Source organism: Halichoerus grypus, chromosome 2 (genome assembly GCF_964656455.1).
Source record: "Halichoerus grypus chromosome 2, mHalGry1.hap1.1, whole genome shotgun sequence".
NCBI lineage: Eukaryota > Metazoa > Chordata > Mammalia > Carnivora > Phocidae > Halichoerus > Halichoerus grypus.
Window position 1 is genome coordinate 49,871,063 of NC_135713.1, and position 27,443 is coordinate 49,898,505.

The 27,443-nt window shown below is 40.1% G+C and overlaps 1 protein-coding gene across 8 annotated transcripts in view; it reads right to left on the minus strand.

Annotated features, from left to right (window-relative positions):
• PWWP2A (PWWP domain containing 2A) overlaps positions 1-25,321 on the minus strand; it is a 35,539-nt gene extending 10,218 nt beyond the window's left edge. For 2 of the 8 annotated variants that reach the window (XM_036103627.2, XM_036103628.2), the window contains exons 1-2: positions 24,677-25,321; positions 5,082-6,779 (exon numbers count right to left, since the gene is read on the minus strand). In XM_036103627.2, the coding sequence (XP_035959520.1) occupies positions 5,096-6,779; positions 24,677-25,260 (2,268 nt within the window). In that variant the 5' untranslated portion in view covers positions 25,261-25,321 and the 3' untranslated portion in view covers positions 5,082-5,095. Of the gene's footprint in view, positions 1-3,571; positions 6,780-15,538; positions 15,843-18,809; positions 18,880-22,708; positions 23,833-24,676 lie in introns of those variants that run through there. The other 6 variants (XM_036103638.2, XM_036103634.2, XM_036103635.2 and 3 more) reach the window with 5 other exon arrangements.
• Between the last annotated feature and the right edge of the window lie 2,122 nt (positions 25,322-27,443).

Genomic DNA, 27,443 nt, shown 5'->3' on the forward strand with positions numbered 1-27,443 from the left:
CTGTCTGATAAATCTTAAAAAAAAAAAAAAAAAAAAAAGATTAAACAGAGTTGAGCTGTTTCTCTTTTTTTAAAAAAAAGATTTATTTTATTTATTTGACAGAGAGAGAGAGAGAGAGAGACAGCGAGAGAGGGAACACAAGCAGGGGAGTGGGAGAGGGAGAAGCAGGCTTCCTGCCAAGCAGGGAGCCCGATGCGGGGCTCGATCCCAGGACCCTGGGACCATGACCTGAGTCGAAGGCAGACGCTTAACGACTGAGCCACCCAGGCGCCCCTGTTTCTCTTCTGATCTTAGTGTTGACTATCCATGGTAGAGAAACCAAGACATCCTGGAAAACTGAAAATAGAGAGCGCATCTGTATCACTGGGACTATAAACTTCCTATTCCTTTATTGAAAATAGCACAATAGAGCCTATTAATTACTAAGGCTTTCATTTTCTAATTCTCCGCACTCTGCTGAGTGAAGGCATACTGCAGATGTATGTAAACTGCAGGTACAGAATATGAAGAGCCTATTAACTGAGAACCAGGTGAAAGTAACTCATTCAGCTTAGTGGTTTAATTCTCTCCTGGCAAATGGCATGGTGCCAGCCTCTTCTTTTCTGAACTGCCTGTGTATTGGGCATTTCAATTAGAGATGGTCTTAGCAGCCACCATACTAATACAATCTCAAGGCAAACGCTAAATTTGACCAAACTTAGAAATAGGGTCTTCATTCTCTCTGGCAAATTCCCTATCAGAGGCCTTCACTGGGCCCAAATCAAAACAATATCCTGAATCAAAACATCTGATCAACTTTTCTAGACCTTTGTCAGTCCCTTCTCTGCTAGGAGTACTAAACAAAAATGAACTGATACAGCACAAACCACAGAAAAAAACACAATTTAAAAGGGAAAAATCTAATTTTAGATCCAAATTATAGATTTCTTAAGGTACAGGCATACCTCGTTTTATTGTGCTTCACTTTACTACGCTTCGCAGATACTGTTTTGGTTTTTTTTAAACAAATTGAAGGTTCAAGACTTCAGTGGAGGAAGTAACTGCAGATGCGGTAGAAATAACAAGAGAACTAGAAGTGGAGCCTGAAGATGGGACTGAACTGCTGCCATCTCATGATAAAACATTAACAGATGGGGAGTTGCTTCTTATGGATGAGCAAAGAAAGTATTTCTTGAGATGGAATCTATTCCTGATGAAGATGCTGTGAAGATTGTTGAAACAACAAGATTTAGGATATTACATCAACTTAGTTGATAAAAAGCAACAGCAGAATTTGAGAGGACTGACACCATTTTGAAAGAAGTTCCTCTGTGGGTAAATGCCATCTAACAACACTGCATGCCAAAGAAGAAATTGTTCATGAAAAGCAGAGTCAACGATGCAGCAAACTTCACCACTGTCTTACTTTAAGAAACTGCCACAGCCACCCCAACCTTCAGCAACCACCACCCTGATCCGTCAGCAGCCATCAGCATCGAGGCAAGACTGCACACCAGGGAAAGATTTACGACCCACTGAGAGCTCAGATGGTTAGATTTTTTAGCAGTAAAATTCTTTTTTAATTAAAGTATATACATTATTTTTTTTAGACACAATGCTACTGCACATAGACTGCAATATAAATAACTTTTATATGCACTGGGAAACCAAAAAATTCATGACTCGCTTTATTGGGATATTCACTTTATTGTGGTGGTCTGGAACCAAACCCACAGTATCTCTGAGGTATGCCTGTATTTCCAATTCCCAATTCAGTTATTCTATGTAAAGGAATCCTCTATGTATATAAAGGAACGCAAATGTGTTATCTTTCCTTCAACATAACCAGTATTAAGTACAACCTGCTCAAAATAGCAGTGCCAGTCAGTATTTTGTAAATTACAAGCTCAGACCCACTAACAAGATACACATTTGATTTTAGCAGCACTTTCATACTGCCTGAAGTCTGTCTTCATATCTATATCCTTGTCTACTTAGTACTAATTTAAAATTACTGTTTATAGAATTTTCCATCAAAACCACGTAGGATACATCAAATCATGCAAATGGGGCAGACTAATGAATTTTACTTTCCCCATCTCACTGATCTTTTTTACATCTAGTTCCACATCTATAAATGAGTCGAAAAGATATCCCTTTCAAATGAACAGTCAGCATTCTGTTCAATACACTCTGGGAAACTAAGAAAAATACTCTGATGCTTTAAATTTCTGAGCAATTCTAGAAATAAAGACCTCTCTGGCTGTTACAGCTTACTTTCACTTGGTTTCTCCCCTTGCTAATCCTTTGTTTTACCCATTTTTTTTTTTTTTAAGATCGCTGGAGATTTGGCCTAAGCCTAGTTTTCTCTCTGCAAAAGGAAAAAAAACACATTTGGTTATCTCCATACAGAGTAAATGCCTCCTCTGACCACTTTAAAGGAAAAGAGCTGCAACTATCCAATTCAACTCTATCTCCTCCATCTGCAGTAAATACTGGATAAATTTACCTGCTTAAGAAATTTCTATTTGGCATAATGTAGAGAAGCTGAATCACTATTATTGTACACCTGAACTAATGTAACATTATGTCAACTTTACTCAAAATTTTAAAATTTCCATTTGAAATTGGAAACACAAATATGCAGCTACTGGATTTAGTGTTTAGTATGTATTTTAAGATTAAGGAATTCTTTAAAATTTTTCCTTACTGAAACATCAGATGAAATATGCCGGTTTAAAATGGAGGGATCATTTGGCATGATAGAGATCATGCACATTTGTGATTATGCTTGAACCTTTCCCTCCGTGGTATGGACTACATAAAATTTAATGTTATTTTTGTACTCATCATGACTTTATTCCCGCCACCCACCCCCAACCAGGGCTTCTGAAACAAATCAAATTTGGTTTATGCCAACAGAGTGCATTTGCCAACGCACTCGACTTATTAGCAATATCCACTGTCAAACCCACTGTTAAGATAAAACTCACCTGGATCATTACATGAAGCCTTGGAATTAAATTATTTTAAGTGACTTTTTGCTCTGCCTCGCTTAAATCTTTCTGAACCTTAGATTTTAAACTTTCAAAAGTATCTGAACAAGTTCATTAATCTGAAACAGTACTCAAAAATTTAAGATACTTCCTTAAAACCCCTCAGTCACACCGTGAACATCTTTCAACCTGTTATAATCAAAGAATTTTAAAAGTAGTATAGTTGTTTCTGTTTGCAGGAAAGAATATGTTCTACTCAAGTGAAACTTTTTTTAATTGTGTGTTTATTATAATCAAAAAGCATTGACTGAGTTCCCCAGATGAAATTCTACTTGCTTTTGCAGAAATCAGTACATAAATCATAAAAGTCCGTAACTTTAAAGAAGCTGACAGATTATGGATTTTAATCTCCATTAATCTTTTCATCATTAATTCCATAGGTAACTAAGACATTTCAAATTGGATTACTTAGAATTACACAGAAAGTTGCTCTCTTGAAAATTTTCAAGTTTCCGAACGTGTCAAATTGATACTCTTATCAAATTCAAAAGGTAGTTAGACACAAAAAATATGAAAGCAACTTGAAAAATCTTGGGATAAACTTGCCTCCACGGGCAATCAGATCTATTTTTCCACTAACAATAAAAAGCTAAAAATGGCAAGTAAGTCAAATCTGAGGGACAGATGGACCATGTAGAAAAACAGTGATCTAAGTTACTAGCCCCAAAAGCAAGGATACCTGAGGCAGACCAGGCTAAAGAGAGACTGGTTGTAACTACCCAAATACAAAAAAAGAGCCATGTGATGAAGTATTAAGGCTAAACATGAGGAAAATTAAACCCACACATATATGAGAAATTGGCGGGAGGAGGGTCTCAAATCTAGAAGCGTTATCAGACCTCTACACTATAAAACCTCATTTTCAGAATACATGGATTAATCACTTACTTGAATTTTATCTATGGTCAGGTAATATATTCTGATAGGACAAATAGGAAAATAAAGGTTTGATAATTTTCATCTCCTCTATACACTATTACAAAGAATAACTTTCTACCATCTTGATATTTTTCAAAGCTTTTTGAGAAACACACACAAATAATTTGGATTTAGTCGATTTTATTTACAGCTTTTTTTTTTTTTTTTACATTTCAGAGCATTACACAATTACATTTTCTCATTTTCTGACCTGCAAACAGATACCTTAAACGGAAATATTTCTTTAAAATTATCAAATTAGGTACATCCAAAATGCAACAATTACACATATGACAATTAATTCACAAAGTGTAATTTACCAGGACGTATCCTAAGAATTTAGGAACAGCCAGTCAGGAGAAATCTGACCAAATTTAGCAATCAACTATTTACATATCCAAAGACAAACCTACCTAAACTCCCAAACCAGAATTTTGAAAGTTTTTGTTAAATCCCCATTAAACAAGAGTGACGATTCAACCCTTGTCAGCCTTAAAAAGTCTTAACCCCAAATACTGGGCTATTTCCCCAGTCCACAACTGAATAGCAAGCATCTCAGTTTGTCAAACACCTAAGTATCAAACTCTTGCGCCATTGTGCACATAGAAGGGCTAAGTATTCATTAATTAAAAAACAAGTAGTCATTAAATATCCACACTATTCCCCATCCCCACCCCCAACCCAGCTCACCCAGCCCTTACTGCAATCCCAAATATGCAACCTATGTCACATAGTGACAAGCTATGTTATATATATGTATGTATTGCATATACACACATATACGTACATGTGCATATATATAAATATACACACATACACACAGTACTAGGTACAAATGGCAATTAACAGTCCCTGCAAAAATTCATTTTCAGTTGAGGCTATGGCTCCTATGCCTTGGGATGGTTTGACTTCAAAACTGAAAAATACTGCTAAAATCTCACTTCCTTAAGACAAAATTTGATTGCTTGTTCAGTTTAAGCTTCTCAGTCTAAAAATGGCTATAAGGTAAGTATAAAAAAGCAGCCAACTGAGTACAATTCCTCTCTCCGATTTGGCCAAGCTATTTCGTAGAAGTTACTCCTAACTAGACTAGGAAATCTGCGGTGCCTTCCAGTGGTTCTTGCCTACCTTACTGTCCATGTTCACGTTTCAAACTGTGTCAACAGAGCCCGCACTTCAGGGGTCAGCTGCTTGGCAGCCCTAGCCGCCTCTGTGACGGCCTTGCGGTACAGGCCCTTTCTCTTCTTATTAAAGCGTGACTGGAAGTTTTCTAAAAAGGGGGAGAGTTGCGAAAGAGCAAGAAAAGAGGTTGTTGGAGACCCAAACCACGAAATACGGGCCTCCTGTCGGACTAAAAGGCCGTTATCTTTCCGGCTCACAGTTATAGTGAGAATACGGGCTGGCCACCAAGGGAAGCCATAGATCTTGGCCCAAACAATGTCCCCTACACATATGGTCCTGCCATCTGGTGTGACGCATTTAGAGACGTTTTTGGAAAAGACTTTCATTTTCAAGGAATTACTGAGCTTTTTCTCTTCCTTTGAAGAGGAGGAAGTGGAGGAGGTGGAAGGTGCATGCATACTGCCTGGAGGAAAATCAAAGCTTTCGGAAGAACTACACTCAGAGTTGGAGGATTTCAAATCATCTGTGCTATCAATGCTACACACTGAAGCACTGGAAGAGTCAGATTTCTTTTGATTTAGGGTCATGTAAACAGAGATATTGCTTTTGCTGCCCTTTTTGCCCAGTGTCTGTGGTTCATCCTGCTCACCAGGCACAAGCACTTCATTGGTGTCCTGAACCTCACTGTTGGCCTCTTCAGGGCCTTTTGAGGGACTCTGATTTTCTGAAGGGGCCTCACCTGCTGAGCGGGTAGAGGTGCAGCGAGACTGGGGCTTGGGTGCCATCTTGCCACTCCGCATTTTCTCAAGTCCTGTCTTCAAAGAAGAGTCATTTTCTTCATTCCTGTACCTTTGTGGTTTTAAACGAACCCGGGGTGGAAGGGAACCTGAGCTAGGACTCTGATAGCGACGTGTGAAATGGACCTTTGAATGTGCATTTTTGGATGTAGAGGTTTCACTTTGCTTCTTTTGTGCCTTTTCTTTGGCAATTTTCAACACTTCCCGAGCTTTTGCATGATCCATGTTCTTACTCTGGAGCACTTTTTTAGTACTTAACTGAGCTTTTGATGTATTTGCCTGAGCAGAAACTTTGACTACTCTGCCTCTGCTGTGAGCAATATTGGAAACCTTCACCACAGCATTTCTTTTCTGGCTTTCGTTTTGGTTTTTCCCATCCACTTTATGGTCAGTTTTCAGTTTTTTGTTCACAGTAGTTACACTTTCGTTTTTCCGTTTTTTGTCTTCATATTTAGAAGAGTCACTTGCACTACTACCTTTTCTAATTTCCTTTTTCTCCGCAACAACACTGTTTTTACATTTGTCACACAGGACTTGCCTGGGTCGCAGTTTAATAGCATTCATTATTGAAGTAGGTTCTTCCCTGTACATTTTTCGTTTGGGTCGCTTAATTTTCCGAGGCGGTGGCTGAGGTATTGACTGGTTATAGGTGTCCCTGATAAACAAAGGGGGAGGGTAAGGTGCTCCTTCATGGAAGAGAGGCGGTGGTTTGGAAGTCCACAGGCTTTCAGCCAAGCCCCGCTCGGGAGGAGAGATGGGAGAAGGGTCATCGGGAACAGCACCATTCACTTCACGCTTGACTTCTGTCCCTTCTTGGAATGTATTACTTTGGAGCTGCATGGCTTCAGGTTTCTCCTTATATTCCCTTTTGGGAAACACTGTCACAGGGATCCCATGGGGCCCAAACCTTGGAAAGAAATCAAAGAAAAAAAGAAGACATTAACACTTAATGTCTATGATTCAGTTTCTTACACTGAAACACCACCTAGTGTTTGTATATATGACCTTTCCTGAACTCTATTCCATATTAAAAAATAAAAACAAAAACCTACTAACCACCTCCCCACCAAAATCCCAAAGCCCTTCATTTTTTATTGGTCCCATTTTAGGTATAAACAGATTATACATTTAGGTATAAACTCAAATGATTGTTCTAAGCAGCACCAGAATAGCTGAGATTATTTTTTTTTTAAGCTGACATTATTTAAAACAGACCTTTCAGTCTTAGATCAGAAAGGTGTTCTATCAGATAGCTTAACATTACATGTCATTTGAGGTTATATTTGCTGGACTATGGACAAGTCCAGTAAATGCAACTATAAATATACAACATACACATCTCCCTCTGGTTATACGAGCTTTCAAAAGCTTCACAAAACAAATTCAGCCTTAACTACCCAAAAACACTGAATAGGTAAATTTCCACCTCAACTTCACTTAATCACTAAAGATTCAAAGACCAGCTGCTCCTTTACTCTTGCACCCTAACTCTTGAAGCCATTCATCTACCTCCTGCCCTCAAAACCCACAAAAATATGAGTAATTCAGATGCCCAAATTACCACACAAGCAGATAGGTACAGAGCTGTGGCTAACTTTTTAAAAAACACATCACACATTAAGAAATATTATGTATGTATACGTGCATGCATATATAAATATATACATACACACACTTAAGCCAAAGTTTCACTAAATGTTTAACCTTATATTATGTGATACATAATGATATTTTCCCCCTACTCTGGTCTATTTCATTTGTTTTAATGCTGGTCAGACTCATAACATGGATTTTAAAACTGGTCCAGACCCAGTTTGAAGAGCACTGGTAGAGAACACAAATCTTTACAATTCTCAGTTTCTAATAAAACAAGGGTCAACATAACCCTGTTTTTCATGTAGACTTAGAAATCACTGTGATTTAATCCTCCTGGGCTAAACATCTTAAAGCTAAACCTGCTACACTCAGATTCCTTCACATAAAATTAAAATCACACTACCAAGTAATTTCATCACGTGCATGTTAACATGTTAATTGTAAGCACTGTTTGATGGTGTCTGAACAGCAGTGAACACAATTCTAAAGTCAATCCTTTCAGGCAGCAAGGATCAGCTTCAGATAGTCAGAACTCCTAAGATGCAAATGTCTTGCATGTCTGTTTTTCTAGAGAATGAGTCTTCGTTCTCATTCTCTAACATATCCTTAGGTCCCCAATATCTTTGTTGGGAAGAAATCTTGACATCAATTTCTTAGGGCTATAAACACACCTAAACTCAGACGGGGATGTAATAAGTGCCAGTACCACCAGTTCTGTTTCTGATACCGAAATTATTTTCTCCCTGAAGTCTTCTGTTAGTTTGGGGACCACAAACCAACAGCTTGTAAGAAAGTATGTACAAACCACAAAGGAAGAGGAAAGCTTTTACCCAGGGTGCGACAGACTCGAATCTATTCTAGCACAGCATCTGGTACTTAAGTGTTTGCGTCCTATTTACTTGGCAAGGCGATTTGAGCATTTAGGCTTTTCTTATATGAACGAGAGGTGATTTTTGGATCTTCACATACAGCTACATAAAACAATGTAACTTATCTGAGGCGAGACCACTACTGATACACAGCAATCAAATTTCTAACTCTTAAGAAGCTATCCTTTTGCCCCACTGCACTTTCACATGGTGTTTTCACAGCTGAATAAAAAATGCCCATCCTCTTATTAGGCATAACTAAAACTATAATCATCCTAATGTCTGAGGTAAAGTTTCACACCTGTTCTTACCAACTTTGTATCCATGGTGTTACTAAACATCTCTAGATGCAGTTTTTGTTATGTGTAAAATAGGCTAACACTATTTCCTACCTTAAAGGATTCAGGTAAGGATTAACAGGAAAATGCCAGCCATTTTCTTGACTAAACTTTACTTCATTTAATTAATCTGATTTTTTAATAATTTTTTTAAGATTTTATTTATTGTGAGAAAGAGAGAGAGAGAGAGAGCACCCACGTGCACAAGTAGACGGAGAGGGAGAAGGAGAAGCAGGCTCCCTGCTGAGCAGGGGCGGGGGGCCGGGCAGGAGGGGGCCTCTAGATCCCAGGACCCTGGATCATGGACCTAAGCTGAAGGCAGACCCTTAACCAACTGAGCCACCCATGCGCCCCATTTGATCTTATTTTCAACTAATTTACTAGACTTTAGGATCATTTCTACATCTTAATTTATACTCTCAAAGTGAAGACCATCTAGCCAATTATTTTAGAACTTTATACCAAATAAGCTGTGGAATCTATTATGTTTTCCCTCAGGGAGTTTAATAAAAACTTTAATTTCACTTCTGGGGGTTTTTTCCCTTGCCTTTCCCTCTAAAGCATATAAAATACAAACATTAAATGTTTTTAAGTAACACAGGAAGGCACTTCATTGTGCAGTAATAAGGCACCAAAAGCGGGGGGGGGGGGGAAGCCAAGCTGGTAATTGTGGGTGGTAGATAATTTGGCAAAAGTAGAAAAATATTTTTAAGTAATAATAAAACTTCCTCAAAGGATCACAAAGATTAAATCACCTTAGGAAGAAAAGGGATATCAATGTACTACTCCATCTCAGTAATCCTGCTGTCTCCCTAACATGGACAATACTTATTAGTATCATAACGGTGTTTTCAAACTAATGGTGAAGATGTTGGTTGTGAAATCAATTTCCAGGATCACAACTATGATTTAAATATTAAAAATCAGAGTCTAAATATATGTAACTGCAATGGAACTGTTTCATATGTATATGTATATACACATCCACATGTAAAATACATTTGTAACTATGCTCAAAATTCTGAAAACCATCAATTTATGAAACTGTAACCTTAATAAGAATATAAAGTAGCAACAAAACTACATCCTCTTCGTGCACCTGGCTGATTCAGTCAGTAGAGCATGTGACTCGATCTCAGAGTGGTGAGTTCAAGCCCCACACTGGGCATGGAGCCTATTTAAAAACAACAACAACAACAAAAAAAACTATGTTCTCTTAAAAATCCCAAAATCTAATTTCTCAAGTGTGTTCTCTAGAAATCTGCAACACTCTGTGGTGTTTGAAAATGAAGATTGCTAAGCCCTACCCCAAGACTGAATCATAAGACCCTCCCCTGGGTCAGGGGGGGGAACACAGGACTTAAATTTTTAGCAAACACTTTTGCTTTAGCTTTTTCTAACGTGAAGGTATTTATGTCTCATGTGAATGCTCACCTCAGCAGAGGAGGATTTGAATCATTCGAGATGTGAAAGCCTGACTAGTATCCTTGCTTGAGCTTTTTCGAGAAGAACTTTTCACAAATTCTTTAAGACTTGAGCAATAAGACGCAAAAGCATCTGTCCTCTTTTCTCCACCCCTTCTTCAGGCAACAAGAAAGTATTTATTGGGGCACTGGGGTGGCTCAGTTGCTAAGCGTCTGCCTTCAGCTCAGGTCATGATCCCGGAATCCTAGGATCGAGCCCCGCATCAGGCTCCCTGCTCAGCGGGGAGCCTGCTTCTTCCTCTCCCACTCCCCCTGCTTGTGTTCCCTCTCTTGCTGTCTCTGTCAAACAAATAAAATCTTAAAAAAAAAAAGTATTTATTAGCATATCAGTGACTCATCCTAACCCTTACCTATTTTCAGTATTCTTTAACCACTACCCAAAAATTCTAAAGGAAAAATATTCAGGTATTATGGCTTAATTAAAAATTTCTGGGGAGGGGCGCCTGGGTGGCTCAGTCATTAAGCGTCTGCCTTTGGCTCAGGTCATGATCCCAGTGTCCTGGGATAGAGCCCCACATTGGGTTCCCTGCTCAGCGGGAAGCCTGCTTCTCCCTCTCCAGCTCCCCCTGCTTGTGTTCCCTCTCTGGCTGTGTCTCTCTCTGTCAAATAAAATCTTTAAAAACTAAATAAATAAATAAAAATTTCTGGGGAGCCTGGCTGACTCAGTCAGTGGAGCATGTGACTCGATCTTGGAGTTGTGAGTTTGAGCCCCAGGTTGGGTGCAGAGTTTACTTACAAATAAAAAATCTTTTGGGGCACCTGGGTGGCTGTCAGTTAAGCATCAGACTTGGGTTTCAGCTCAGGTCATGATCTCACGGTTGTGCGTTTGAGCCTGTGTTGGGCTCCCCACTCAATGGGGAGTTTGCTTGAGATTCTCTCTCCCTCTGCCTCTGCCCCTCACCTCCCACTCCACTCGCTCGTGGGCTCCCTCCCAAAATTAAAAAAAAAAAAAAAATCAATGAAGAAAAAAACCTTTAAAAAATATAAATAAATAAAAATAGCTTAGTACCAGAGACCTCTGAACTATCTTTGCAAATTCCTGTGAATCTATACAATAAAGTTTTAAAACTAGCTACCTTCTTAGTAATTTAGGAGTAATGATAGCCAAAATTTTGAGGAGGAGAATACTGGGGCTTAATAGTTATTTTGTGTCAAGGCAAGAGAAAGAGAAAAAGGATCCTCACCTAATGTAAAGGTGAAACAAATGTAATATAGAGTATTTAATAAGCTAGAATTCAAAAAGTGACTTATAATTATAGAAAGGATAAGAATATTTTCTGGTATTTAGGTTCCATTCTAGAGGTCTGAATTTTACTGATGATTCTAGATTTGACTAAATGAAGCTTTTATTCACCCACTGATAAAATTATGGTATTTGCTTAAGATTTCTAGCATTACCAATCAATCTTATACCTAGATATGTATCACTTCTTAGAGTGAAAACTATCATCAAAATTCCCTTTCCACAGGAATACTTCAAACAAAATAAAAAATGTTTACCAACAACTCTTACCTCTTATGCTGAAAGTATTTTTTAAATGCTGATATATTTTAAAAAATAAAAAAATAAATGCTGATATATTGTTTATCAACATTAACTTCACAGCAACCTCAATCACCTTATCTCTGACCTAGGATTATACTCTTTTCCTTCCTGTTTACAATAGTTTAATAGTGCACAACTGATTCTCATTTTCTTCTTTCAAATTCTGGTTGCCAAGCTCCTACTTTAAAAGGAAATTCTTCTAAAAATATTGTACAGTAAAAATAAAGAAACTAAGGATTCATATTTTAGGCAAGCAAACAGAGATCCTGAAGAATTTGACACTCAAAAAATTCAGGAGGGTTAGTTGAGACAGGCCCCAATGTTCTGGCTGGCTCAGACTTCCCTCCAATAAACAGAAAACAAAAAGAAACCTTTCCTTCCCAAAATTATGTTCTCTTAAAGAATCTACAGTAAGAAAAATTTATATGCAATTAACCACATGAAAAATAGTAATCCAGACTCATTTCAATTCAAGCAGTTGTTTTCAGAAATTATTTCTTCCTTAAATTAGCAACAGGTTAAATCATAAAGGAGGGAAAATTATAAAGCAAACTTATTTTGGTTCACATTCCATCTCTGGAGATTGGTTATGTCAAAATTTAATCTCAGGATAAATGAAATTAATTCAATAAGCTGTGCACAGAAGAAAATTTTACATAAATAAAAATGTGTATCTAAGCACCCCAAAATTAAAAATTCAAGCCAGTACACAACACTTCTGTACATATATCCAAAATAATCGAAAACAGGGTCTCCAAGAGATATTTGCATACCCATGTTCCTAGCAGCATTATTCACAATAGCCAAAAAGTGGAAACCCAAGCACCCATCAACAAATGGATAAATAAAATGTGGTATGTACATACAATGGAATACTATTCAGCCTTAAAATGGAAATCCTGTCACGTTACAACATGGATGAACCTTGAGAACATTATGCTAAGTGCAATAAGCCAGAAACAAAAAGAGCCTCTATGATTCCACTTACAGATCTAAAGTAGTCAAAATCAGACAAACAAGAGTAGAACTGGTGGTTGTCAGGACTGCGGGGAGGGGGAAATGGGGAGTTGTTTAATGCATCTGGAGTTTTAGTTTTACAAGATTAAAAAGTTCTGGAGATCTGTTTCACAACAATGTGAATGTACTTAACACTAGTTACTGAACTATACACTTAAAAATGGTTAAGATGGGGGGGGTACCTTGGGGCACCTGGGTGGCTCAGTGGGTTAAGCATCTGTCTTCCACTAGGGTTATGATCCTGGAGTCCTGGATCTAGCCCCCTGCCGTCGGGCTCTGCACGCCGCGGGAACCTGCTTCTCCCTCTGCCCCTCCCCACTCATGCTCTCTTTCTCTCTCAAATAAATGAAATCTTTAAAAAAAAAAAAAAAAAAAAAAAAAGGTTGGGAGTGCCTGGGTGGTGCAGTCCGACTCTTGATTTCAGCCCAGGTCATGATTTCAGCCCGCATGCTGGGCTTCGGGCTTTGTGCTCAGCGGGGAGTCGGCTTGATATTCTCTCTCTCCCTCTGCCCCCCTGAAATAAATAAATCTTTTGAAAAAATGGTTAAGATAGCATGTGTGTCTTTTTCCACAATTCTTAAAAAAATTTTTTTTTTTTAAAGATTTTATTTATTTATTTGACAGAGAGATAGACAGAAGAGCACAAGCAGAAGGAGTGGCAGAGGGAGAGGGAGAAGCAGGCTCTGCACTGAGCAGGGAACCCGATGCGGGACTCGATCCCAGGACCCTGAGATCATGACCTGAGCCAAAGGCAGACGCTTAACCATCTGAGCCACCCAGGCACCCCAATTCTTAAAAATTTTTAACTGTGTATCTACCTAACACTGAGGGGAAAGTTTGATGAAAAGCAGTTTATTTTCACGGTAGTAAAGGAATGATTAGTACAAGGGAAGTAACAGTAACTACACTGAGGAGTAACAGGACAAGGACCTGACCTGAGAATCTAAGTGAACATCAGCAATGAGGGCAGACGTGGACCCTGAGAACACTGCGTCACCTGTGTAACCTGAACCTCTCGTGAGCGATCATCAGAGAAACCTAAATTGAGGAATAGTGCCTATTACATATATTCTATGGCAATTGAATGCAATACATGATCATTTACTGGAGGAGGAAAAACTTTAAAAGGACATTATTGAAAAAATTGACAAAATAATGAAATATGGGCTACAAACTAAAGTACTCCGTTTCTTGGATTTGAAAACTATATTGATCTTAAATAAATGCACAAGTATGGAGGGGTAAAGGAGAATGATGTATGCAACCTACTCTCAAAACAGTTCAAGAAAAAATACTTTTAAAGACCAATACAGCAAACATGGCAAAATGCTAAAAAGTTTGCTTTATTGGTCAAATCCAGTAATAACTTTTTCTTCATGACACAGCTCGTAATTTCCTCACAAGCCATCTGCCCTAAGGGGTTATTGGGTAGAAAAGATTAAGAAACATTCTATACCATACATTATCCAAGCATCTCCTAGTTATCTCATTCCCTAGTAAAATAGAAGTATCATCCTTCTTTACAGAAGGGTAAAGTTATACTTTGAAGCTTCTACAGATCATTTCAAGGTATTCTGAAGATACAGACTACACTGCAATACAACAGGATTTAGGTTAGTGGCCAGTCAAGCAAACCCGTATTAATTAATCCTGCCACTTAGGAGCTACCTCTTAAAAGTCCTAACAGCTACCACATACAGCACTTACTGTGTGCCAGCAGCTATTTAAGTATGTACTTATTCACATTAATTCATTTAATGACCACAACCCTTTTAGGAAAGTTATTTGTTCTACCCCCATTTTACAGAGAGGGTAAGTGACCTTCCCAACACCACACAGCTAGTAAGGAGTAGAGCCAGGCTGTGAATCCAAGCGGTCAACCCGGAAGCCAGGTTCCTTGCTGCTCCTGCCTCCCTTGTTTCATCCAGTGACTTGTGACTTAAGCCCACTCCACCACCTCCACTTCCCCACCAAGGGAGTGCACGTGCGGACAGGTCCACATGCTCTTTTCTCCTGTGCAGATCGACAGGCTTCAGAATTTGGAATTTTTCTGGCTTTTTGAGATAATAAGCAGCCTATTATCAAGCACATTAATGCTTCAACAATCAAATGAAAAAACGTTCACACTAAATGGGATATACAGATATAATAATCTCACATAATTTCAGTCACGTTAGGTTTTCCCACCAGAAAGTAATAAAAAGTTCAGTTTTCAGAGCTTTTGGACACTGGAATTGTAGTTAAGTAACTTCAAAGAATTGTCATCTAGATTAATTAAGAATATGCATAAAAAGGGGCACCTGGGTAGCTCAGTCTATTGAGCACCAAGTCTTGGTTTCAGCTTAGGTCATGTTCTCAGGGTCGGAAGATCAAGCCACACCTGAGGGTGGAGTCTGCTTGAGAATCTCTGCCTCTCTCCCCTTTTGCCCCTCCCCCACTCACAGGCACTTGCGAGCTCTTAAATTTTAAAAATCTTTTAAAAAAGATTTAAAAAAAAAAACATGCATAATTGTTCATCTCAGGTCCTACTACACAGGAAGTAGGCACAATATATGGTAATTATTAAAGTTAAAATGTGTTCAATTTTATTAACAAGTGAATATGATGTTTTTAATTAAAAACTCCCAAGTATTACAAGAGCAATTTGCAGAGACTATGGGTACCCAAATGGGCACGGAGGTAGGAAGGATGACTTTATCAAGATAAAAACAAAATATGCACCAATTATGAACTGGAATACCAGGAAATATCTTTTAAAAGTAACTGATAGGGAGGGAGGCTGCATAAACGTTTTAAAATAACATCTCTCGGGGCACCTGGGTGGCTCAGTCGTTCAGGTGTCTGCCTTCGGCTCAGGTCATGATCCCAGTGTCCTGGGATAGAGCCCCGCATCGGGCTCCCTGCTCTGCGGGAAAGCCTGCTTCTCCCTCTTCACTCCCCCTGCTTGTGTTCCCTCTCTCGCTGTGTGTCTCTGTCAAAAAAATAAATAAAATCTTTAAAAAAAAATAAAATAAAATAACATCTCTCTAACCATAAAAATGTACTCCATCTTTTAAAAGTCTATCTAATCCTCTTTTATAACATGGATAGCTTTTGAAGAGGGCAGGGGGTTAAACACTAATAATTTAGAGTTTAAGCTCCCAATCATGTACGTTCAAACCATCCTCTAAAAACTTACCTGGCTAACTAGGTTTGGAAATAAAAAATGGAGACACCTACAGATAGAGAAAACACTTATGCTTCAGTCTTTTGAAAAGTATAAATAGTAATAACATCTGTATGCCATCTGTATGGTATTCAAATTATTACTCCTTAATAGTAAATTCTTTTTAAAAATAACCATCAAGAAAACAGTTTGAAAATTCTTTTTTTTTTTTTTTTAAGATTTTATTTACTTATTTGACAGAGACACAGCGAGAGAGGGAACACAAGCAGGGGGAGTGGGAGAGGGAGAAGCAGGCTTCCTGCAGAGTAGGGAGCCTGATGCGGGGCTCGATCCCAGGACCCTGGGATCATGACCTAAGCCGAAGGCAGACGCTTAACAACTCAGCCACTCAGGCACCCCCAGTTTGTAAATTCTTGAACAGAATTCCCTTGGTCCTGGCTCCAAGATACCAATAAGCAGTTTTACATTTTCTTTGTTTCCATTATGAATTCTAAGTACTTTTAATATTTCTTTTGTATTATGTCTAATGGGGCCCACCACACAGAGGCCTAAATGATTTCTCAACAGACTAACTTTAAAAAACAAAACAGAACAATCTATTCAATTTATTTCTCTATTCCTATTTTACCAAAAACAGGCTGTTCAACAACTTACAGTTTTAATCTTTATAAACTATTTTCCAATTCAGCCATCCGGCACTTAACATATGCTGATCTTGTGCTCAGTAAGCTTCAAATCTGACATTTTGTAGTTCCTCTCTCAGCACGTGGACTCCACTGTTGCCAGGGCCAGGCCAACCAAGGCAAAACATCCCAGGACCATATATAAAGAAGAAACCCCATTTCCAAAAATGCCCCAAGTGTTCACTAAATTAAACTGAAGAGCAATTCCTATTTTAAAAGCAAGCAGCTATTGCCTGGTTGAGAGAGGACAAAGAGCTCTATCATTTCTACCCTACCAAGGTAACTCCCCATCAAAATCATAAGCTAAATGATAATGGTAAAAATACAGAATATATTAGATTTAGAACAGGATTGTTTTCAAATCTTAGACAACTGCATATTGTTCAAAAAGGGCATCTTTTATCTACTAATAGTTTATATTTTAATATAAGATAAATATAAAATATTTTAATATAAATATAAAATATGTAATTTTAGGCAATTTACTTAATCTCTCTGAGCCTCAGTGTCTTTATCTGTGAAATGGGGATTAGTGGAATTTACTTTACTAGACTTCCCAGAGAGTAAACTGAGAACAGTGTATACAAAGTGCTTGTCCCAGTGACTAGTTTAAGAGTGAGAAATATAGTAGCTATTGTTAATTACAGTGAAGACTGGCAACCTTCCTAGATGGTGGGAATATGCAGAAAGTGAAAATCAAATATTACTGGAGGTCTGAGTTTTAAAAGGCTAAAAACCACTATTCTATTGTAAGGTATAAGGTGACTGTATAAAAAATTGGTCCAAGGGAAAAAGATGAAAGTTATGAACTACTGAACTCCTAGTAGGCAACCAAATTTAAGAAACCTATTTGCATGTCTAATTACCAGTTCTATAATAAGGATCTGGATCTGCCACCCAAGTGGCCCATCCCCACATGTATTGCTTACTTTGTAATTACATCCCAATCAAAATTAACCAGTAACTTTTAAAACAGGTTTAACAAATTTATGGTCCTACTATTTTGGCAAAACTACTCCCTAAAAATTACTTATCTCCAAATATGGTACAAGAATCACCTGCATCAGAATCATTGGTTAAAACTGCAAATTGCAGTGGAGCTCATAAATCTTAAGCACATTTGTTTAGAGGACCACTGCCTGAAGTGTTTAGTAAAAACATTCTATATTAAATCCACCCAAAGTGTAACTTAACCTCCACTTACTTTCTTGCAAGATCTGCCACTAGAGCAAGCTCTGTTCTGCTGGTAATGTGTGCCTGAATTAATCAGGGAATTTAGGGAGAAAAGGGCCAATAAATATCAAGAAATAAGAATGCACTTCATAGGCACAACTAAGTACTAAGAACATCTTTCGTTTTTTATCAATGTGTCATTAACTCAGCCTAACAGATAACAGGGATGAGCACATACTACACAAACCCTTTAACATTCCCCTACAGAAAAATGGATCTTAGGAAGCTTAAGCCTAGTTTCATCAAGAACTTTACTTTAGGGGCGCCTGGGTGCTTCAGTCGTTCAAGCGTCTGCCTTCGGCTCAGGTCATGATCCCAGGGTCCTGGGATCTAGCCCTGCATCGGGCTCCCTGCTCAGCGGGAAGCCTGCTTCTCCCTCTCCCACTCCCCCTGCTTGTGTTCCCTCTCGCTGTCTCTCTCTCTCTGTCAAATAAATAAATAAAATCTTAAAAAAAAAAACTTTGCTTTAGACAATACACAGTGAAGTATGGTCTGTCTTACACATAAAAGGCTGAAAATTAACCTCATTAGAAGCCCCAAGTCCATTAAAACATGCCTGGCATAGTTTGTGTTTACAACATCTAGTTATCTAGTTTATAAAATTTAGTTTTAAAATCTGTTTTTAACACCATGATGTTTGTTACAAGATTCTTTACACTCAAACTAGGTTTTTAACGTCCAACAATTCATCACCTAAAAAAAAAAAAAAAAAAACCCACACACATGGCAGTCCAACATGTTAGAGGGAAGAGCGCACTCTCAATACAGCATATACGCTGCTTTAGTAGTGGGTGTCCTAAAACTGTCTGGGTCAGAAAGTGGCACTTGCCTCTGTGCTATCTTCTGTGGGAACTCTTTATCAACACCTTGGGATATAAGCAGACTAATCACCAAAAAAAAATGTTTTAAATATGTACAACTCAACACAATCATTCAAGCATACTACTTGAGGACCTAAATTCTCGACCTGGATGCTTAGTATAAGCTACTAATACCACTACTCACTGCTTCACCAGAATGGCTGTATATTTTTCCCACCAAAAGTAGAGCTATTGCACCATACGTTTCATGGTCTCTGTAAAGAAAAAAAATCATTGTCTTGGTTTATATTTCCTTAAAAAAAAAAAAAAACAAACAACTTTTCTACAAATTGTTTTAAGAACTTAGTGAAACCTGCAGTTTTTTAAAGAAATCACCTCAATTTTTTTTAATGCAACCATACCCTGTAGACACACACAGTATTTGTAAAAGGTGAATTCTGAAATAGAACTACCTACAACCTTTAATAAGCATGTACCACAAAATTAAAATGCACAAGAGTTTTTATGCATAAACATTTACTTCATGACTCCTTAATTCATATCAGATCCAAAAAAAAAGGAATTCAAGACAGATTTTTCAGGATTTCAAAGTGGCTTTAGAACTACTTTTCAAGATGATGGAGAACAGGAATAAACAGTTGAAATGATCCCTCTGTGTAATTAGAAACCACAGGTCCCAGTAAATACTGTTCCTTCAGGTATTGACTGAGAAAGCTGACAGTACCTTTTCAGAAACTAGGGCTGGGGACGCCTGGGTGGCTCAGTCGTTAAGCCTCTGCCTTCGGCTCAGGTCATGATCCCAGGGTCCTGGGATCGAGCCCCCCATCGGGCTCTCTGCTCAGCAGGAAGCCTGCTTCTCCCTCTCCCACTCCCCCTGCTTGTGTTCCTGCTCTAGCTCTGTCAAATAAATAAATAAAATCTTAAAAAAAAAGAAAAGAAAGAAACTAGGGCTGAAGACTTTTACCCTTTGCAGATAATCTTGACTGGTTAAATTTTTCTATATTTGGAATTATTAAAGTTGGATGTGTGTTTAAGGGATAGGTCTAAAGTGTGCAAGCAGGCAAGAGATGTCCATATCATTTCTACAGACCCAAAATATGGGACTTTCAAAAGAGGCCCTCAGAGGGCTGTGGTTGCCCCTTCGGTTTGCTCCTGAAGGAAAAAAACTATTTTTAAAACTTCCAATGGGATGCAATTGGAAAAAAATCTAAAATGTGGGAAATTCTGCCGAAGTCCATGGTTTAACAAATAAACTTCAAGGAAATATAATGGCAAGAGAACTACAAATGAAAAATTTATGAAACTCATCAACCAATTGCAATGTATAAACTTTACTTGGATCCTAATTTAAACAAATGTTGATTGAGATATTAATCTTCAGACACTGAAATTTTAACACTGACTAGGTGGGCCATAGGACGATAGAAAGGAACTGCCGCAGTTATTTTAGGTGCAGTTAACAGTTGTACATTATGGCCTTAAAATCTTTATCTTTTTAGAGATCTATACCGAAATTCTTACAGTGAAGAAATATGTTTAAGATTTGCTTCAAAATAATCCAGTGGAGGTGGGCATATGATGAAATAAGTCTTAATAGTTGATAAATGTCAAAGCAAGGATAATACATACATTGAGGTTCATTTCCCATAATAAAAAATAAAACAAAAAAATTATTAAAAAAAATTTATTATCCTCTCTAAAATAATCATTAAGACAGTTTAGCAACGTGAAGGAATGCTTATTATAGAATGCTAAAAGAAATAAATGCACTTAGGTCAAAATTTCAAAAGCCTAGGTTAAGAAAGAAAAGGGAGTAAGAAAGCCAAACTGAATTTGTGGGTTAGCTGATTATTTTTATCTGCTAGTATTAGATTACTGTCATTACATATTGCTAATGAATTCAGGAGTAGGCAGGTAATTCAAACTACCTAAGAGAGCTGGGTATAAAACAACAGTGGAGGAGCCTAGAATAAACTAAAAAATGGGGGCGCCTGTGTGGCTCAGGTCATGATCTCAGGGTCCTGGGATCCAGCCCCACATCAGGCTCCTGGCTCAGTAGGGAGTCTGCTTCTTCCTCACCCTCTGTGCTCGCTCTCAAGTAAATAAAATAACATCTTTAAAAAATTTTTTTAAAAATAAAAGAATGCCTTAAAGGGTTTTTTCAAATAAATCCTATAAATCAGTTTTTAATCAGATATTCAAGTATTTTCATTTTTAGGGTGACCATGTCATTTGTATAGTAGCCAAAGCAAGCTACTTTGAAGGCGTGAGTTCAAACTGGGATGGTACAGAAAAGCCAGACCACCTGTCACCCTATTCACTTTATATATAAACTGAGGCATGAAATTTTTTTTGCTTGTTTGGGTTGGTGAACTGCCTAAAATCAAAATGAATTCGCCTCATAAGACCTAGAGAGACTGGAGCCCAAAGAGGCATGGAGATTTGCCCAAAGTCAGTGTTAACTGGAGAGCCTGGCACCAGAAGTCAGACCCCAACTACCCTGACACTCTGTCCAGATCAATCTTTTTTTTTTAAATCACATGTGTCCTGTTCCTTTTCTCCACGAAAAGATTATCCTCAAAAATGTGTTCTTCAATCAAATAAGAATAAGGCAAAAAATAATACAATGGCAGGAAGGTGAAGAATGGCAAATGCGTAAAGAATCTGCTTGGCTCCAACACTAATACCCTTTGTATTATCCCATACAGCTACTGAAATCAGGATAGGCACTAAATTGCAGAAATACGCAATTCTTTACTGTTTAAAAGAAAATTTGCCAGCCCAACCTTCTAATATAAAAGTAGAAAAAGTGTAAGCTTTAGAATCAGATCAACCTACATTTGACTCCTTACTTTGCCATTTATAAGCTCAATAACTGGCCGAATTAAATGAATCTCAATTTCCTCCTATATAAATGAAAAATATCACCAGGGTTATAAAGACTAAAGCAAGTGGTACAATGCCTGGTGCATAATAGGAAGCTCTTGTTATTTTTACCCAAAGGTTTCATTAAATGTCCAATTTTAAAGCAGCTGATTACTGGGGCACCTGGGTGGCTCAGTCGTTGAGTGTCTGCCTTAGGCTCAGGTCATGATCCCAGGGTCCTGGGATCCAGCCCCGCATCGGGCTCCCTGCTCATTGGAAGCCTGCTTCTCCCTCTCCCACTCCCCCCTGCTTGTGTTCCCTCTCTGAATGTGTCTGTCAAATAAAATCTTTTTAAAAAAATTAAAAAGTAAAAAAAAAAAATAAAGCAGCTGATTACTATAGTCATGGTCATGGTAGAATCTATAAAGAGGATCTCCTGGATTATCATTTAACCCCCAAACTGTGCATCAAGTATGCAATCAAGGTAAAGGGCAGATTACAAAATATATAGGCAGATCCATTTTTCCAAATTATAGCATGAAAAAGTGATACCCAACTAGTCAATCATTAGTCCAATAATAATTTCTTCAAGTGCTAAATTTTAAAAAACACTGTTATTTCTTCACCAATTCCACAATGCTTACCTCCCAAATATAAGCTTCCAGAGGCAGGGACTATAACTCATAGCATTCAAAATACTAGAAGGGTGCCTTACACACAGATATGCTCAATAAATATTGTTAAATGAAAAGCTGATATGGTTTCCTTAACGAACATTTAAAAAAGACTTTAATGACAGAGACCTTTCACTTCAAAACATTAAAATGCGGGGCACCTGGGTGGCTCAGTCGGTTAAAATGTCTGCCTTTGGCTCAGGTCATGATCCCAGGGTTCTGGGATCGGGCCCCTTGTCAGGCTCCCTGCTCAGCGGGAAGCCTGCTTCTCCCTCTCTCACTCCCCCTTCTTGTGTTCCCTCTCTTGCTGTCTCTGTCAAATAAATAAATAAAATCTTTAAAAAAAAAAAATGCAGAAGGTTCATAATAAAAATAGCTCCCTCCACCAAAGAAATTGTTGTCTATAAGAATCAGGGTTAGCAAAGTAGAACAAAACTCAAAAAATAAATTGCAATTTCTTATCAAAGAAAATTAAAAAAAAAAAAAAAAAAGAGCACCTCAACAGAGGAAAGAACTATCCAATCCATTTCCAGGAACAACTTACCTTTTTGCACCTTCCTTTTGCAGATTTGAAATCCAGATTCTCACACAATCACTGGCCTTCACTTCTGTTTGATTCAATAGCATACACACTACTGAGTCTCTCCACTATTAAATACATCAGTAGAAAGCACACTGGTCTTATCTGCTAACTACGAAAACAGAAGTGCAAAGTTCCTAATCCAAAATTCTCAAAAAAGAAAAACTAAAAAAATTGCTGAGGTTAAACAATGTACAGAAACAATTATAGGGGCAGCCGGCTGACTCTGTCGGTTAACGGAAGGACTCTTCAGTTTTGGCTCAGGATCTCATGGGTCCTGAGATGGAGCCAGTGTAGGGCTCCACGCTCAGCTGGGAGTCTCCTTAAGATTCTCTCCCTCTGACCCTCTCCCCCCTTCATGCTTGCTCTTAAAAAAAAAAAAAAAAAAAAGTGGAGCACCTGGATGGCTCAGCTAGTTAAGCATCCACTCTTGGTTTCGGCTCAAGTCCTGATCTCGTGGGTCCTGAGATCAAGCCCTGTTAGGGGGATGGAGGGGCATCCCCAATAGGGAATAGTCTCCTTGGATATTCTTCTCTCCCCCTGACCCTTCACCCACTCCTGCTCTCCCTCAAATAAATAAATAAAATCTTAAAAAAAAAAGAAAAAAGAATTATAAAGGCTCCCATCTTCCCCCCTGCCCAAACACCCTACTTCAACATATATTTTTTTATTTTTTCACATTTCTACTGCCCTGTAACTGCCTTCCATATGTATTTTAAAAATTTTTCCCCCAAAATGGAAAAACGACACTGGTGTCTTCATGCGAGGACAAGGAGTTAAAAATAAAACATACTGGGCCGTCTGGGTGGCTCGGTGCTTAAGCATCTGCCTTCAGCTCAGGTCATGATCTCAGGGTGCTGGGATCGATCCCCAGGGCTCCCTGCTCAGAGGGGAGTCTGCTTGTCCTTCTGCCCCTCTCCCTGCTCATGCTTGTGTTCGCAATCTCTCTCAAATAAAAAAAAAATTTTAATAAAAAATAAAACATATTAAAGTAAGCCATTTCCAAACAGGTGAGATACCCATCAGAGTGTGTGCTGTTGCAGGAAACAGAATGGAGAGCCGTGAATGGGAGTCTCTGCACTTCATATCTGCAAAAGAAGAGAATAAAAAGGTTAGCTTAACTCTAGACTTAGAATACCTTCTTTACCTGTTTAAAGCAATGCCCACATTTTAAATCAAAGATGAAAATGTGCTACGCCAAAGGCTTGTGCGTGAATTCCACCTTCTTGCTCTTAATACATAAACTGTATCTACAGTATTAGAAATCAATATTTGAACATTTCTGTACCACATCATCCTGATACTACGAAAGGGTAAAAGAAAAAAATTCTCTCTTCTTTAGGCTTAAGTATCATTTTAATTAGCCAAATGTGCTTCCCTACCGCAAGCACAGTTATCTAAGGGTAATTAGTTCTAACAGTAACAGTCAAGGGTTCATTTCTAACAAATACTCTTCCCCCTATAAGGAGTGACAGTTAACCTTTTGGGAACCCCAATGCGCACACCCCTTTCTCCAACCTCGTTAAGGGTGAATGTAAGAAAAAAAGTGCCTCACGAGCAATGTCCCCCGCCCAGCACCAGGTTCTCTGCAAAACTCCTTCTGCATTTCGCATTAGCCCACCAGCCCCCAGAGTGGGTGCGCCAGAGCCAGGTCGCGGAGAGAGCCCGGGGGGTGAGGGGTGAGCTCCGCAAGCCCGTCAGGCCCCCGCGCCCCCCACCTGGTAACACACCTGCCCTCACAGGCGCCCACCTGGGGCGGGGACCGCCCTCTCCCGGCCCCGCGCGCCTGCCCCACTCGGAGCGCGCGCCCTGCCCCGCACGGGACCCCAGGGCGTGCAGGCGGCGGGAGCCCGGGGTACAGGGGCCGTCCTGGTTCGCTCCCTCCCTGGGGACCAAGCGGGCCCGGGGGCGTCCTGGGGGCGGGCGCGGTACCTTTTGGACAGATCCATAAGGACCCCGGAGAAGAGCTTCTCCCCTAGACGGAACGACACGACGAGCGCGTCCTCAATGATGTGGTCCAGCGTGACCCGCACCTCCGAGCCGGGAATCAGCTGCGACACCGCGGAGTCCCCGCCCGCCGGCGGCACGAGCGCCGGGGCTGCGGGCTGGGGCAGCGGCGGTTCCTGGCGCTCCTCGGGAGCTGGGGGCTGCTCGGGCGGTGGTGCAGGGGAAGGTGGAAGGTCGGGTCTTTCCTGAGGCGCGGCTGCCGCCGGCTCCGCTACCCGGGCGGGCAGTTTCTCCTCAGCCTCCAGCTCCGGCCCCGCCGCCTCCGGGCTGCGGGCGAGCTCCCCCGGCGGCGGCGGTGGCGGCGGGAGCGGCGGCTCGTCGGCCTGAGGAGAAGACTGCTGCCCGTCGGCCTCGCCGTCCGGCACAGATGCTTCCGTCGCCGTGACCGGGAGGGGGTCAGTGCCGGCCTCGCTGCCGGGGATGGGCTCCATCTCCGGCTCGGCCTCGCCGGCGCCCCCCTCCCCGGGGGACGCTGCAGTCGCTGCCGCCTCTGCAGCCACAGCCGCCATTTTCTTCCTGGCTTCTCCCTCCTCCAGCTCCGGGTGCAGCGGCGGCAGCGCTGCTTGGTTCCCTGGGCCTTCCCCTCCCTCCCTTGAACAGTTTCGTCCCGCCCTTTCCCTGATGCTCGTTATTGGCACCGCGCCATTGGCTCCGTCCTACACCCCTCCCGCACTTGTGACACTCCATTGGCTAGGTGGGGGCGTCTGTCACCCAGTCATTCCCTCCCGCCCATACAGAGTAGGAACTTCTCATTGGCCGGATGAATTGTCAAATGTTGAACCTTAGAGGAGGAGTGAGGGGACGGGGGAAGTCACAAAAGCTGAGCCATATACTTATCGCCTCTTTCTATTGGCTGGAAGAGGAAATAAAGTTTTATGGTTGGCTTTGGCTCTTGCCCATTATTAGTCAGGCTTTCAGAGGTGGGAATAAAGGAGAGAATCACGTGGCGTGCCAGTTCTTTCAAAGGCGACCGAGGGGAGGAGTAACAAGAGAATGCGGGAGGGGAGCAGCTTCCCAAGAATCCGTGCGCGGAGGGCCTTAGAATAAATGTTATTTCTAGGCGCGGACCTGCTTGTGGCTGCGTGTGGGTACGGCAAGCTTCTTTGAGAAGGCTAACTAAAGTTTGAAAATAATTCTAGACACATGTTTTGAGCTCCTACTAGGCTAGGCACCGTGCTAGGTGTTGGGGATAGAATGATGTGCAAGACATTCCGCATAACCTCGTGACAGACACTCCATCCCCCACACAACGAGTGTTTTCCTTGACTTCTCTCCACTTTCTAGGAACAATGAACTTACTTATTTCAAAGTAGGAAAATGCTAATGAAAAGAGGAGGGACACCATGCATACTGTATTAAGCTGATGAACGTCCCAGAGAGCAGTCCTGAGGCATTGGGGGACTTACATGTGAATATTGTTTGCTCTCTCCAAATTGACTGGAAAAGTGGGCGCGCTGGTTCCTTGCTTAAGCCCTTTCCTTTCCTGGCCTCTTCTATGCCACAGGTTCAAAAAGTCTCTCTTCAATGTCTTAATGCTCCTACTTCCCTTCCCACTTTAAGTCTCTGGATTTGTTATGTCCAGAAGAATCTACCGAACCCATTTATTTCAGATTGCACCTCAGAATCAGCCTATTCTCCAGAAGAGATTATAAGAACTGAGAATGCCGACAGGAGGGAGGGGACAAAAGTTGACAGCATTAAGGGGAGTAAAAAATGAAATTCTAAATAATTATAGCTAACATTTATTGAGCACCTTCTGTGTATGAGGGCCTAGTACAAACAGTATAGCATCTCACTTAATCCTTACACTACAGGTAATATTATTATACCCATTTTACAGATAAGGAAACTGAAGCACAAAGACAGTGCCCAAGGTCAGTCAGCTAGTAGATTTCAGAGACAGAATTTCAGGTTTACATTGAAAGGACTGAAAATGGCAAAAACTAAGTATCACCATATGTTCTATTTCAAGCCCTGGGGCTCTTGGGAAAAGCCCATAGGGAATCCTAGTCCGTGCAGGTTTAGCATCTCCAAAGTAGCAGAAGGAAATTAAATTACTGAGTGTCAACTCTGTCAGAGATTTTCCCATAAGCTCCCATTTAAAATCCTGTGAGTTAAGGGGTGCCTGAGTGGCTCAGTCGGTTAAGCGTCTGCCTTCAGCTCAGGTCATGATCCCAGGGTCCTGGGATCGAGCCCCGCATCGGGCTCCCTGCTCCGCGGGAAGACTGCTTCTCCCTCTCCCACTCACCCCCTTTGTGTTCCCTCTCTTGCTGTCTCTCTCTTTCTGTCAAATAAATAAATAAAATCTTTAAATAAATAAATAAATAAAATCCTGTGAGTTATGTCTTCTCCTTCTTTTCCAGATGAGAAAACTGACCCTTAGCCAAGTTAAAGATCTTCTCAGAGGTCACACAGCTAGCAGCAGATCCTATCTAACTCTGCCAAGTGCGTGACTATTCCATTCACTCATTCATTGAACAAATAATTTATCTCCTGCAGGCCAGATGCCTGCAGTAAACAGACACAGATCTCACCTTACAGAGCTTTTACCATGATCACTTGGTCTATAATTCACCATAGTCAATTAATTAAATATTACATATAGTCCTATGAAACTTTTAGAGCCATGGTGAGTTCCCACACTGTATAATCTCTCAGAAGGGAAAAAATATAGTTCAGGTCCTGGGACCTG